General features: G+C 39.2%; 1 protein-coding gene across 5 annotated transcripts in view; it reads right to left on the bottom strand.

Moving 5' to 3' along the window:
• csmd1a (CUB and Sushi multiple domains 1a) overlaps nt 1–14,264 on the bottom strand; it is a 331,961-nt gene that overhangs the window by 20,330 nt on the left and 297,367 nt on the right. For all 5 annotated transcript variants that reach the window (XM_058386490.1, XM_058386491.1, XM_058386494.1 and 2 more), the window contains exons 48-57: nt 13,725–13,871; nt 12,256–12,444; nt 9,978–10,163; nt 9,015–9,209; nt 7,679–7,852; nt 6,932–7,105; nt 5,940–6,113; nt 3,068–3,256; nt 2,146–2,319; nt 1,445–1,627 (exon numbers count right to left, since the gene is read on the bottom strand). In XM_058386490.1, coding sequence (XP_058242473.1) covers nt 1,445–1,627; nt 2,146–2,319; nt 3,068–3,256; nt 5,940–6,113; nt 6,932–7,105; nt 7,679–7,852; nt 9,015–9,209; nt 9,978–10,163; nt 12,256–12,444; nt 13,725–13,871 — 1,785 coding nt within the window. The remainder of the gene's footprint in view (nt 1–1,444; nt 1,628–2,145; nt 2,320–3,067; nt 3,257–5,939; nt 6,114–6,931; nt 7,106–7,678; nt 7,853–9,014; nt 9,210–9,977; nt 10,164–12,255; nt 12,445–13,724; nt 13,872–14,264) is intronic.

Raw genomic sequence — 14,264 nt, 5'->3', positions numbered from 1 at the left:
CATAACAATCATCCAAAGAGCACAAGTCTTAAGTCTTAACCTCTTGAGGCCGTTCGTCATAATCAGTGGAATTGTTACTGCAAAATTGCTACCTCACTATAAACACTGCCAGTTTATTAAATAGAGAAAAAATGGTTCAATAAAGAGTTAATGAGATCTCTGCAGAACAGCTCTGCTCTGGGCAAATATATTTCCAGACTAGAAGTTGTTATTTCCAAGTGGCAGCAGGTTAGTGCTTCTCCTGTACTCTAGGATTTACATTTAGTACCCGTGTGGCATTATTTGTATGCCCAAGAGAGTGCCGCAGCCTCCACCTGCATCACCCACAGCACCCATCCATCTCGTCTCCCTTAAAGCAGCCGTTAAAAGCCCCTTACTCAATTATAGATGTCTGCTAAATAATGCATCTTATTGATCTTGTGTACACAATCCATGAGCTTACTGTACTCAGTTTGGCTGGAAAAATACAGGATTTAGGAGTTAGTGATACCAGATGGATTTACCGTTTTAACTCAGCTTACATACTTTGATTGCTCCCGAGCACCATGTTTCTTGCAACTTATGACAAATGACCTTGGGGATATTCATTTATATTTCAAATGATGTTAAATGATAGAAAATAAATGTGTTTTGTGCCAACAACCACCATTCAGAGCCTCTCATTAATGTAGTGCTTAAACATGCTCTGCTGTAATTACAGGGTATTTGTGCATCTCCACTAACTAGTCACTGAATTAACCAGTAATTACTGATTTTAGGCTTGTCAGCACAAAATGCTCATGGGTGGACAAATGACTTGCCTGAGAATCTGGGCAAGAAATCATAGGCAAGAAAATTGATTTCTTGCCTATGACGATATATATATATATATATTTTTTAATTCATAGTTGCTTAGCAGACAAGTAGCTTCAACCGTGGAGATTCCTTCGACCTCTATTGTTGACTTTCTTTACCTCACCCTACAGGTTTACTAAGAATTTTAAGTCGGGAGATTATTGTGTTGCCGGATGCTCAAAGTTGTAATCCTTGTGTACAAAAAAAAAAAGCCTGTCTAACCATCCTCCTCACTGTAAGTGTGCAAAACATACTTTTGTCCTCTGAAACAGGGCAATAATTACAAAAAAAAAAAAAAGAACCAGACCTGTAATTAACCCAACAGTGTTTGTAGGCATTTTTAGGTGTATTAAAGGACATGTTTTTTGTCAGGTTTATTGAAACTGGACAATTGGATAACACATCTGCTACCACTATCCAAAGTCAAGAGCTCTGTTTTTCTGAAACTTTGTCTGGTTATATATGTTGTAAGTTTCCCATTGGGATTAACTAACTAACTAACTAACTCTGTCTGTAACTAAAATCATACAGATACAGGTCAAGATCGACCTTGATTTTTGATTTCTATGATGTTTCCCTGCCTTTCTGTAAACCATATATGTCTCCTTACCCTCACACACAGGCTGGTTGCCACTCCATGAACTGTTCTGCAGGCAGGTACGCTCTGAGGAGCCCCTCAACATATATCCCGCTTCACAGGTGAAGCGCAGGAGGCTTCGGACACGAAACTCTTCTCCCAGGCGTGAACCATGTGGTGGAACACCCGGGTCACCGCAAAACCCCACACTGCCACCTGCAAGTGAGCATTTTAGAGAGAGTTGGTTTTCAATTCACCAGCCTAGGTGAAAAGGTGCCAGGGTTTAAGTCCATAAGAACTATTTTTTATTGTAGTCAAGTCATGTGTTTCATTCAAAGGGTAGCACATGACCCTAACTTACTGCGGTCATATGCCTCTTTGCTTTTTGTATGTTTTTTCCATAAAAGCTCTGACAAAACTGGTTCTTGGTAGACATCTGAGGCTTTTTTGTTCTGCATTTTTTAAAGATGCATTTATGCTTAGCTTTTAAACCGCAGAGGTTCATTCTAATGCTCATCTTATATAATTGGAGACTCTGGAAAAACCTAATGGGCTAAATCAGGTGTGAGAGATCTCATTTGAACTTAATCACTGCCTTCAGGGCACCTGTTTCATCTGAGTTATACACCATTAATTCTGAATGTACTGAACTGGGCATCAGCAAGATCTTGTTTGAGGTATAAAGCTATACAGTGAGTGACATGCAATAAACTCTGAGCTGCTGCTTTCTGTACCTGAGCAGTAGGGTGGTGAGCCACTCCAGCGCCCATCCTCCTGGCAATGGAGTGTGGCATTTCCCACCAGGGTTCGACCCTGACTGCAGGAGTAACTAACTACTGCACCGTAGGTGAACTTCCTGCCTGAGAGGACGGCAAAGGGGGGGGTGCCTGGATCACCACAAGAAATAGCTATAGGAGAGAAATGGAGAAGAAAACAAGGGAGACGTGTCTTTAAATGTTAACATTTCCTGTTTTGGTTGTTAAGATGTTAAACACATCCTACTGTTTCAAATGACACTTTAGCAAGCACTGTATTTTTAAGTTTAAATGTCACTATAAAATGGAGGCTTCAACTAGTCACATATACAATGGCCCATAAGTGCAATACACATTAACAAAACAAAAACTGAACAGCAGAAGCAAACAGAAATGCCATCACATTCCTGAATCTGCTGTTGTGGTTGTAACAAGCCAAAATGTGACAACAAAATAGAAAACACAGCATCAGTTAGTTTTCTTTACGATTCTGCTCTTTTCTTCTGGTCCCAAACCTCGCTTTAATCCCAAAACGTATTTCAGTAGCTGAGTGTAATACAAAAGATTAAAAATGTCATTACTGCCATCGTGTGTGTTGAGGTTGAGGAAAACCTACAGCAGTTTTAGTCAAATGACACCTTTTGTAGTATACTGTTTAACAAACAAGGCATCATTTCGTCTTATTCAGTGAAGTACTAATGCACGGTTTCCTTTTGTCCAGTTACCTGTCTGTCATAACTGTCACATTTTAATTAGTTGAAAAATGTTTTATCATGACTTTTCTTTATTGTTTTTTAAATTCATCATGAAAATCAGGCCTTTGAAAAACATTTTGTCTTCATTTCCATACCCAAAATTAGCACTAGTGTTTGAATCAGAGGAGACAGACATTATTACTCACAAAGGCACTTAGGAAGCGATCTGTCCCACAGGCCGTTTGACTGGCAGGTGAGCACAGATGAGCCAAGCAGATAAAAGCCCTTCTTACAGTGATACATCACTGTGTGTTGGTAGCTGAAGCTCTCAGGATAGCGATGTGAAGAATGACGAACAGCATTCTCCACAAAGCCTGGATCAGAGCAGTTTACCACTATGAGAAGAAAAGAGGAAAAAACAGAAAAAACAAATAAGATACTGTCTTAAGGCACAGGGACAGAGCATGGAGGAATGTGAACAGTGGCTATCAAGTCTCTAGAGCAATTTCAGTCTTTTGTTTGATCACTGAACTGTCAGAGAAAAACTGCTCAGAGTAAAATCAAAGTCAAAATTCGTTGTGTTAAAATTGTCAAATTGTATTAAGAATTCAAGTACTTATTTTTAGTATTTTGCACATAACGCAAAGCATTACATATCTTTTAATATTATTTATAATATAATATAATAATTGTTATTGTGTAGAGGTTGTGGGCAGCCATTTTGGTTTGACGTCATTGTAGTCCACAGCCACCTCAAACACCACTTAAGAATCTAATGAAAGTTGCTATTAGCTTCTTTATAAAAAGCTCCTACTCTTGTACAACTCCTACTTTCTACTAAATTTTCTTTCAGACTTAAATCAAAGACTTTCCCTAAGAGCATTTCTGGTAAGTTTTACACATTCGGCCACAGGTTTGACGCAAGATGCTTTGATACTGTTAAAGTCTCTTTGTATAACATGTGAAAGAAAAATACTATAAACAAAGAGTAGAGCCAGCCAAGGTGCTACTAGCATAGAAGACTAAAAGCATGTGAATATAGACAAAGTAAGCCCACAATAATTTGATCATAAAAAGCATAAAGCAGTATGCTGCCAAAACGGCTTAAAATAAAAGCGGTCAAGGCTGGCCATCCATAATTTTGATGACAGCTGCTGACATTCTGGAGCTAATACACAGGAGAAGAAGTTATATTTCTGGCTGTTATACAGTGTTCACAGAACCACAGTTAAATAGTATGTAACCTAGCCAAATATATTATAAGAAAGTGGAGTTGCTCTGAATGTGTGCTTATTATGTACCTCACTCTGTGGTCAAACCCCTGCTTAGACAAAGGAGTCTTACCCCAAAATCATAAATTGCCATACACCCCCAAACTCTTAGCTGGAGTGTTTGCCAGCAGACAGTTCAAATCATTAGGTGTATGACACTGACAGTGACTGTGGTAGATGGAGCTGCTTGGGCCTTTTTTAGAATGCCAGTAATAAGCCTATGGGATCATAATAGAGATGCCAGATACAGTACTGAGATGGCAGCTGTAGATACCTGTAGGGTAGATATGGACATGCTGCTGTTTAGCAAACCTTTTTAACAAAGATTAAAGGCCACGAGGAGAGGGAAGAATCAGCCCTGAAGGAGGAAAAGTGTATAACAAATGGTAAGATAGGAGTCCAGGTTATCACCACATCTTTTACAGGATTGGGGTTTTACCGAACCACCTCTGAGCGCTCCTTTTCAACAGTCCACTGACCCATCAAGAACCCCAGGAGATGATTTGTTCCTGAGGTGATTCTGCACAAGGTGAGGAAGCTACTTGACTTTGGGTGGCCATGATGATTGATTCGACAAAACCTTCGCAATGTTTTCTGATTGTGGCAGGAGATATCAACCCCAGAGAACCAGCTAGATGAACTTCAAAGCCAAATGGACTGCTCTCAATTCTAGCTGGTCAGTGTGTTCTGACCTTATACCGTGGGGCACATTCACCTGTACCACTGAAGCACAGCCTGAGAAGAGAAATCCAGAGTGGTAATCTCTTTCCTATTGAGTCACTCCCAATCAGAGCTCTATCAGGAACACCCTGGGAGCTAATGTGTCAGCTCTGTTTACTGGGGCAAGGACATGTTTAAGTTAATGGCATTTGATTTCCATTTGCAGGCTTTTAATACACTATTGTCAAATAACTAAAATAGTGCCAATGCATTTGATAAATCAGTGTGCTCTCATCTGAAGAAAATGTGCCTGTAGTTTAAACGAGAAGCTGAATGTTGATGAAACTCAACATTACACCACATTTCGCACAAGTCTGCTGTGGGAGGGTGTGATCTGGGGGAGGAGCCAGAAGGACAGTGTGACACAGCTGTAGTTTACTTTTAATGGCCTATTTATGTTTTCCGCTCTCTCTCTCTCTCTCTCTCTCTCCCCAGAGTGACTGCAAAGAGTGTGTGTGTGTGTTTGTGTGTGTGTGTGTGTGTGTGAGATGCTTAGCAGCAGAAAGTGAAGGGGAGCTGGAAAGCTGTGATCTTTTTTTGTTTTGTCTTTGTTTTGCCATCTGCCCCAGTGCCCCAGTGAGCCAAGTGAATAAAAATTCAAGTTCAAAGGTTATCCTTGGTTCTGCTACGTTCTCTGGGCAAGGTACTGCTGAATTTTTTTATATTAATAAAACCAACAAATGAACTTAGACACCGTAACTATTCCATTTCACTTGCTTCAAAATGTAGCTGGGAAATGTTTGCATATTTCACAGCACCAGCAAATGCCTGTGTTTGCACATTGGTGATGGAACTGGTATAGCAAGACATGCATGGGTAGACCCAGTTAATGTCAGAGGGTCTGCTGGAGGCTCACTTTGCATCCTACATAACAGAAAACCAGAATCTGTTATGTATTGCAACTTATTAATTTACAGCCTCACAGATATTTCCCTAAGCCACCCAATCCAGTATAGCACATCAGTCACATAACCTTTTAAAGTGATAATCAGGTTCCAGCTTACAGTTGTTAGATTTAAAAACAGTAAAAAAAAACAATAAAAAGAAACTATCTATTGAGATGTCTTAGGTGCATAAACTCTCTTACCTTTGCAGAGGGGCAGTGGGTTGCTCCACAGGCCATTCATACGACACTGGGCCCGAGCGGTTCCGTGCAACACGTAGCCAGTGTTACATGTAAAGTTTACCATGTCATTGAGGTTAAACTCGCTCCCATTCGTCCGCCCATTAGCTGGGTTTCCAGGATGGCCACAGGTAATGGCTGTTAATGACAATGAAAGGTCAGAATGTAGTACAGTTACTCTATATTATGTACAGTCAGTAAACAGCTTGTTGCAGAATAACCATGATATGAAACACAGAGTTTCAAATTTTTTTTACTAAAAAAAATGAAGAGATGAAAACCTAAGACTCATGAGGAGGAGGGCTGAGCCTGATATTTACCCTAAGCATATGGAAGTGGTAGAAGTGGCATCCAAAAAGCCCTGGAGTGTAACAAACTCCACTGACCACTAAGCTAGAGGACTTTTCAAACTTTCCAGTGCCTATAATTATTGCCATGAACCACAGTGGAGACTATACTGACACTGGTACTGAGTTCAGGGTTGAAGTTCAGATACATCAAGGCTTCATTTATTTAACCGTCAACATGTGTATGATTTCCCACTCATTAGCCAGGAGAGCACTGGAATGAATTAGTACTATGGGCAAGAAAAGTTGTATATGGTAAAATCAAAGAAAAGTTAGTTTATTTATTCATTTTACTTATTTTATATCAGTTATACCATATTATTTAAAAAAGCACCCAAAACAAATCCCTATCATGTGTATGTATGCCTCATCCTATACATACCTTTTTGAGTATGGAAAGAATTAATGGGAAGGAAATTTTTTTTTTAAATTTATGTTTCCTGTTTATATTAAATAAGTGAACATACAAGATGAGCATACTAAAACTTTATAATCAAAGCCCAGGGATCCACTCAGCCTTCATTTTAATGTTCCTCTGGCTTAAGGATGAAGTGGTGACATTTCAAAAATCAGTGAAAATTCAGCTAAAAGCTTCAAGAGGACACTTACGAACACAGACAGGTGCTCGACCTGACCACCTGTGGTCCTGCTGGCAAATACGCACTGAGGTCCCAATGAGGCGAAATCCCAGGTTGCACTGATATACTACTGTGTCTCTGTAGCTGGAGCCATCGCCGCTGATGTGGCCATTAGTGATGGGGTCAGGCGAATCACAGTGACCAGCTACGAGGTAGCAAAGCACAGTTATTAATTTTAGTTTTAAACATTAAGTGTCCCTCTGATACAGTCAATGATAATATATAATATATAATGCCCATAACAAGTTACTACCTCTACTTTAACAAAACAAAACAAAAAAATATATTCCACTAGTCATATTTTACTTTGCTATTCTCTAAAAAATAATAATAATAAAAAAAATATTTGTATCAAACTAAAAAAGGGAGAAAGATTCAATAGCAATTACATGTTGGACATTTTAACAGTGGTGTAAGCTTTAAATAAATAAGCTTGTAGAATTCTCTTATTAGTGTATGGGAATAGTCAGAGATTGTGCCTGAAATGTCAAAATACACTATTTGTAAGCATTACATAAGTTGCTTTTAACTATTCTTGCATGTGCCCTTTAAAATATAGTAAACTATAATAATGTATAGACTTCTATACTAATGGCAGATAGAATACTGTAGTGTATTTATTATTCAGGAAACCGCTTCTGAACTCCCTCAATGCACCATTAGATCCTAAATATGCCTTTAAAATGCTAAAGCCCCTGCACATATAGAATTCTCTTACCCAGACATTTAATCTCCACTCCACTCCAGAGGCCATTGGCCTGACACTCGCGCATGTGGGAGCCGACTAGCGTGTAGCCTGTATTGCACATGAAGATGGCTGTGGCACCAAAGGTCGTCAGTGTACCCATCTTCTTACCATTAGGAGGAGAAGGCAACTCCCCACAGGAGATAACTGCAAATGACAAAGGCAAGCTGGAACAATTCACAGTCAGGAAATCTAATGAGAGCTAACACTAGGCGCTATTTATGCTTATCATGACCGCTGCATACATGGAAAGGGAGGGGGAGAACTTCTAAGCTCCACGGTTAATGCATTTTTATTTACTGAAAGATCAAGCAAGGTTTCTGCAATTTAATTAATAGAATTAGCACAAAACATATTAGCAGATGCAGTAAACACCAAATGGAAGAATGCTTTCATAACTTTCAGCATCAGACAAGTGCCCATTATTTATAGTCTGTTCTCGTTTAGCTTCCATTCATCTGAACTTTATCTGAACTCTGCAGTTGTAACAACACTCTGCACCAGACCACAGCGATATTATTTTAAATTCAACACAACCCTTCGGCAGTCCACACGCATTTTAATATTGCTTAAAAGATATAATCTTGCATGTATCCATTATTAGCAATAGGGAGTTTATCTAGAAGACTGCAACAGTGGACCAGTGGGATGCATGGGTTTCCCATATAAACAAGGTTCTCTCTTTGCATTCTCTAATTAGCTACAGCACGTTCTGTTGAAGACGCAATCACCGGTGTGCTGTCTGCTTATCTTGTCTCGGGGGTATAAACAGATATGTGGGGAAATGTAAACATATATGTAGATGGGGAACAAATTACAGCCAGGAACAACACATTGCTGTAATAAGGTGTTGGGACATGACAAGCTTTCAGGCCAGAACCTTGAAATAGATTCTGCTAGAAGTGAGACCTGGTGACTGCAAAGGTCATAGCATATGATTTGAATAATTTTCATACATCAAACTATTCAGTGGGTCATTGTGTCCTGTGGATAGGGACATTGTCATCCTGGAAGAAATGATTTCCATAAGGATAGAAATGTCATCATAGGATATAGGTGATCAGCTGGAATAACTAGATTTGCATGGACTTCCTGCTCTCAGGGGAGATGTGATCCAAAACCCAGTACAAGAAAAGAGAGCCCTGTCTGTCTGTCCATCTAGCTATAGCAGTTATGCTGCTGTGGCAGTACTATGATGGCTCTAGTCCAGTGATGTAGGGGTCAGACCAAAAAGCCCCTATTTATTCAGTTTTTGTTGCAGATAGTGTGTGAAAGTATACATGTGTGTGTTGGGGCAGTGCATACTTACTTTTGCAAGTTGACTTCCCCTCCAGTCCTTCCCAGGTTGCATTTGGTAAGCACTTGATAGTTCTTTGGCCCTCCAGGTAGTAGCCAGGAACGCAGCTCAACATTATCTGAGAGCCGAGTTCATTCAGCGTGCCCGAGATTAGGCGCCATACCATGTTTTCTGAAAGCATACTCTCGATGTTGGGACACTGAATCGCTGCAGGATAAAGCCAGGAAAGCATTAATGGAAAAGCTTAAGACTGGGAAATTGCGTATTGCAAAAGGCATGTCTACGAAAGATATGTTACATATTTGAACTTTTTTCCTCAGAAAGCTGAAATATTATCTGTTTCACTGTCAAGAGTTTTTTCAAATACATTTGTATTAACCCGGTATTCATCTGTTAATAAGAGACTGAGTTCTAACTTAAACTAATGGAGTTTCTGATTTGATGCAGTAAGAGACCTTGCAGTTAAGGAACAAATCTTTTAAGACACAATGGGAACATGATGGTTTCAAAGGTACTTTTTATACTTTCAAAGACTTTTTGGCATGTCCAACCTCTCTCAAATCTCACTTTACATAAATAATAATGCAATTACCAAAGAAAATGAGTTCATGCCAGCCTTAAAACCAAACGCTGCCTTTTGTTTCCTACAAACGTCAGTTTTAATGGCCGTTGACCTGCTGCTGCAACATGTGCATCCATTATCAGCTTCCAGGCATATATCAGCTACAGAAGCCATCACTAATTCCAGTCAGAATGAGGGAAAAGTAGGATAGGGACATGCCCCATCATAGCTTTTACCTGGTTTTAGTACCAAACGAGTAAAAATCAAGTCATTATCAGTCATTTTAGCCAATTACCTGCCCTACACCATTCTCAGATGGAGAGGATGGAGTTGAGAGAGGCCGCTCGATTAAGTGGTGGAAATTTGAACATGCTGTTGGCATAGAGATGGAAAAAGAGGAAGAAGGGGCTCACGTAAGCAGCGAGGTGGACGAGCCGCATTGCTCCAGGTGCCATCCTCTAGGCAAACAGCAGAAAGCAGGGTGGTATTCTCAGTCCAAAAGCCCTCGTCACATTCATACCTCACAGAGCTGCCCACAGTGTACTGTAGCCCATGGAAGGAGCCGTTGCTCGGGCTTTCTGGGACACCACATGATATTGCTATCAATTAAAACACAGTATATTGTTACAATGCAGTGGAGAATGGCTGCCAAATGTAACAGACCACTGTTAAACATATTGACCTTCAATATGTACAGCAAAATCACTAAGAATTTTCTATACAGCTTATAGTCAATAAGAACACATTATTTGGAGTTATTAAAGACAAATAGTCATGACAGTATGACATGAATATGACAGTCCCCATACATTCTCCTGTAATATCCCTCAGTCCTATTCAATGTTCCTTACTGCTTTCAGTCAATAAGAACATACTATTTGGACTTATTTTAGGGAACAATGGTGGAATAACAACAGTTCTTGAGTATCCATCTGTCCATCCATCTTCTTACCCATCCCAACCCTGCTGTGCACACGTGAGAAAAGCAAAGTTCAAAACATTACTCCACACTACATCTGCTGTATGCATAATGAAACCTAATTAGAGAGGGTGGTCAGATCTGAGATAAAAATTGAAGATGCAAACAGGCAAACAGATGTTTCCTCTGCTCAGGGTAAAAGTGATGGCACCAATTAAAAGTGATACTGTGGCAGATCCGATCCTATAAAGGCCATAAAACAAACCAACATAAACAAACAAACAAACAAACAAATATGTCTCAAGTCCTTGCCTTGGCCTTATTGACTGTTACACCAAATGCAATGAATTGTTCTTGCTGTTTAAAGAAATGATTGGCTTTAATTAGCTCACGTTCTGGCTCTGTGCACTTGCTCTGAAATAAGGGGAAAATATCAATGCCATAACCTCCAGTTCTTCGAAAAGTCATGTACCTTTCCATAACTACCCGTAATGGCTGGTCCTGCTTGAAACGTTTGCTTTCTGAACTTTGCTTCCAGGTTTGGCTTTGAGATTAAATGTCATGAACACACACACACACACACAAATACAAACTTACATACATACATACATACATATGAGTGTGTTTGTGCTATGGCTGGTTTCACAAACACACAGTGGAGACCACATTAAAACAAAAAAATGATATTCAAGATTTGGCAATATTTCAAGGTCATGATTTAAATGTAAATTACATTTGTGATATTCACCATTTTATATACATGCTGGGTTTATAGACCGAGTGCTACAAATGATATTTTCTCCAAAACATGCTGAACATGATTTTGTCTTGATTGATGATAATACCCTTCTACAGACACTTAAAAATTACAACCACGTTGGGACAGAACTAGATGATGGGAGGACCACTTACATTATAATTCCTTGTAGGCAGACAGCTGTGAGGGTGAGTGTCTGTTTCTGTCTTGTGTATGTGTGATTGCACATGCATTTCCACATAAGCTACACTTCTTCTCTGTAATCTCTAAACAGGTAATTACCAAACATAAACTCCCCCCGAGCATGCACTCATAACAATCCCATGAAATAATTAGCCCTGCATAAATTTCACCCATCTCCAACCTTTATGCAAATATATAACCTATTTCAGCTGGCTTGTCCTTTCTATAATGACTACATAGAGAAGCTTGGAGAAGGACAGTTTCTGCATCAGTGGCCAGGGGAGAAGTGACTTTGTGGGCCAGAAACCAAGTGGAAGGGGGATTGGGGGGCAGAGGGTTGTGTGTGTGGGGGTGTGTGTTGGTTACACTCACACCCAGGCTGAAGGTTAAAAATAAACTTGATCAAGAGAGAAGCATAGAAAATAAAATTAAGACTGAGACACGGATCACATTTCTGTCTCAATCTCGGTATTATAGCCAACACTCGGATGAAGGACACTCATGATCTCAGTGAGTGTTCTTTAACTGAAGTATGTAATGAGATGGCCCAAGAGATCGCAGATACTGACATATACAATAGGCCTTTACATGCAGGATACCTGATTAAAGCAACAGCTTCACAAAGGAATTAGCAGGGGTTTATTCAATATTTATCTTTAATTGTCAAGTTGGGGTCATAAACCAGGAATATCACTAGAAAACAAAACATTAAAACTAGGGACTATTTAGTACATATATACTAGTAGTACAGGGTGAAACTACTCCTGAAAGCAGTGATCAAAGGGATGATCAGGATAGAGCAAAGCCATAATAACAGATAAAAGGAAACTACCTTGACAAAGTGGTGCTGGAGCATCCCATTGATAGAGTCCATTCGGATGGAGTTGGCATGTGGCATTGTGCTGACCAACAAGCCTATAGCCTGCATTACAGTAGTACTGAATTCGGCTGCCTGGCCGCTCTTTTGTCCTGTTGGTGATCCCGCCGTTCTTGGGTGGTGCACTCATGCTGCAATATGCCGCTATGTGTATTAAAAAAAACATACTGCTGTATGAGATTATTGCAGGTTAAAAATGCAGAAGTAATATTAAAGCAATTATAGAGACTGAAAGAATACTAAAGAGAACAAGTCGCTTAATATTCTAAAAAAGCAACGCATACCAAATGTACTAAAAGACTCCCAAAAGGTTTAAAGCTTATTTATAAATCATCTTAAATAATATCTTTCTGTAACTGCTGGCAAGTGTGTATGATTAGAATGAGGACTAATCTGGGGGGGTTTTACAGAATACAACTGAATGAAGTTTTGTTAAATCTACATGTCTTGAAACTTTATGAAACGTGCTTATGAACTGACTCATCTTGGTGTGAAATATATAAACCCTGGGAAACTTGGACTTAATTTCCACAGACAACTGAAATCAAATGCAACATCACGCTAACTGGGCTGATGCCTTTTACAGAATCTTGACAGAGAGCAACTAGGCTTTATACATACAAAAAAAAAAAAAAAAAAATCACATGCAGCATGGCCTTCTAATTTACTTTGATATCTAAAAAAAATCCCAATGGAGTGTTTAAAATGGAAAGAAAATCCCCCACAGAACGAGCTGAGCCTCTGCTCCCACCAGAGTTTTGTAAAGATAAAATGAGATAGACATGCATTACAGCCTGCTGTTCAATGCTTGCTCATTGTTCAAAGTGTAGCCCGTAGCTGTTTGGAGGCCTTCCCATATTATAATTTATTGGGGCTGCTAAATCTCTATGCAAAAGTAACTGCTTCCTGCAGTGAAATTATTGTTGTTGGCCACCTCTCATTCCACAAAGCAAAATATTGCTTGCAAGTTCAAAAGTAAAAAAGAAAAAGAGTTCGAAAAGAAGTAAATGTTTTGTATGCGTATAAAAAGGGAAAATGGAATTAATCACTGCCACCAGCCATCGCACATTATATATCAAGTTTGGCCATTGGTCAAAATGTCAGTTTGAGGCATGAGGCACAGAAACTATTCAGTGAAAATCATTACAGCATCTTTGACCTCTATTATGTCAGACTCAATCAGTGGCACCCTGAAGGTACAAAACATCTGTTCCTACTCTAATGAGCGCTAACTTAGAAAAAGTTGACTTTCTTGCCTTTTCTGATCCAAAACTACATCCAGTGTAGCAGCAGCAGCAGCGGAGGACTTCATAAGTGCTCCAACCTGACACTGTGTATTCTGTACTCACTGCAAGACGTCTTGGATTCAAGACATCTGTAAGTTACATTGTAGGATCTAAAACAAATCTTAATGATGCACAAACCCGTGTAGCGTATTTTGAAGCCCCTCTTGTTGGTGGCATGATCAGTTGACCATCTTAGGTAAAGCTGGTTCGTTTTGCTTGTGAAGTTCAATTGCGTAGAGTGGTTTCCGCTAAGCGCCACCAACAACGGGCTTTGTCCAGATGGCCCTGCAAGACAGCACAATAAAATGGAATATTTCAGATACGAGTTACTCACAGTGTCAAAGATTGAAACAAAACTTCACTACTGTGGAATGTGATTGTTTTTTATCCGTAATGCAATTACATACATACATAGATTTGGCTGCACAGTAGTTTTACATACTGTGAAATACATTCAATATATTAAATAAGCATTCAAAATATTACAAAGTAAATATTAATATTAAATGTCCACTGTCAAAAGTTTTTGAAGGCCAGGATTTTTTTCATTATTTTTACACTTTAATCACTGTTATTTTCACAGACACAATATATATTATACAGACTTCAAATGTTTTATTACATGCAAACATATTCAATCTAAAAACATACTAATGGGCAGTGCTAATGTTTAATATA

This window comes from Hemibagrus wyckioides, linkage group LG03 (genome assembly GCF_019097595.1).
Source record: "Hemibagrus wyckioides isolate EC202008001 linkage group LG03, SWU_Hwy_1.0, whole genome shotgun sequence".
In the NCBI taxonomy this organism is placed as follows: Eukaryota; Metazoa; Chordata; class Actinopteri; order Siluriformes; family Bagridae; genus Hemibagrus; species Hemibagrus wyckioides.
This window is presented reverse-complemented; position numbering and strand designations above follow the sequence as displayed.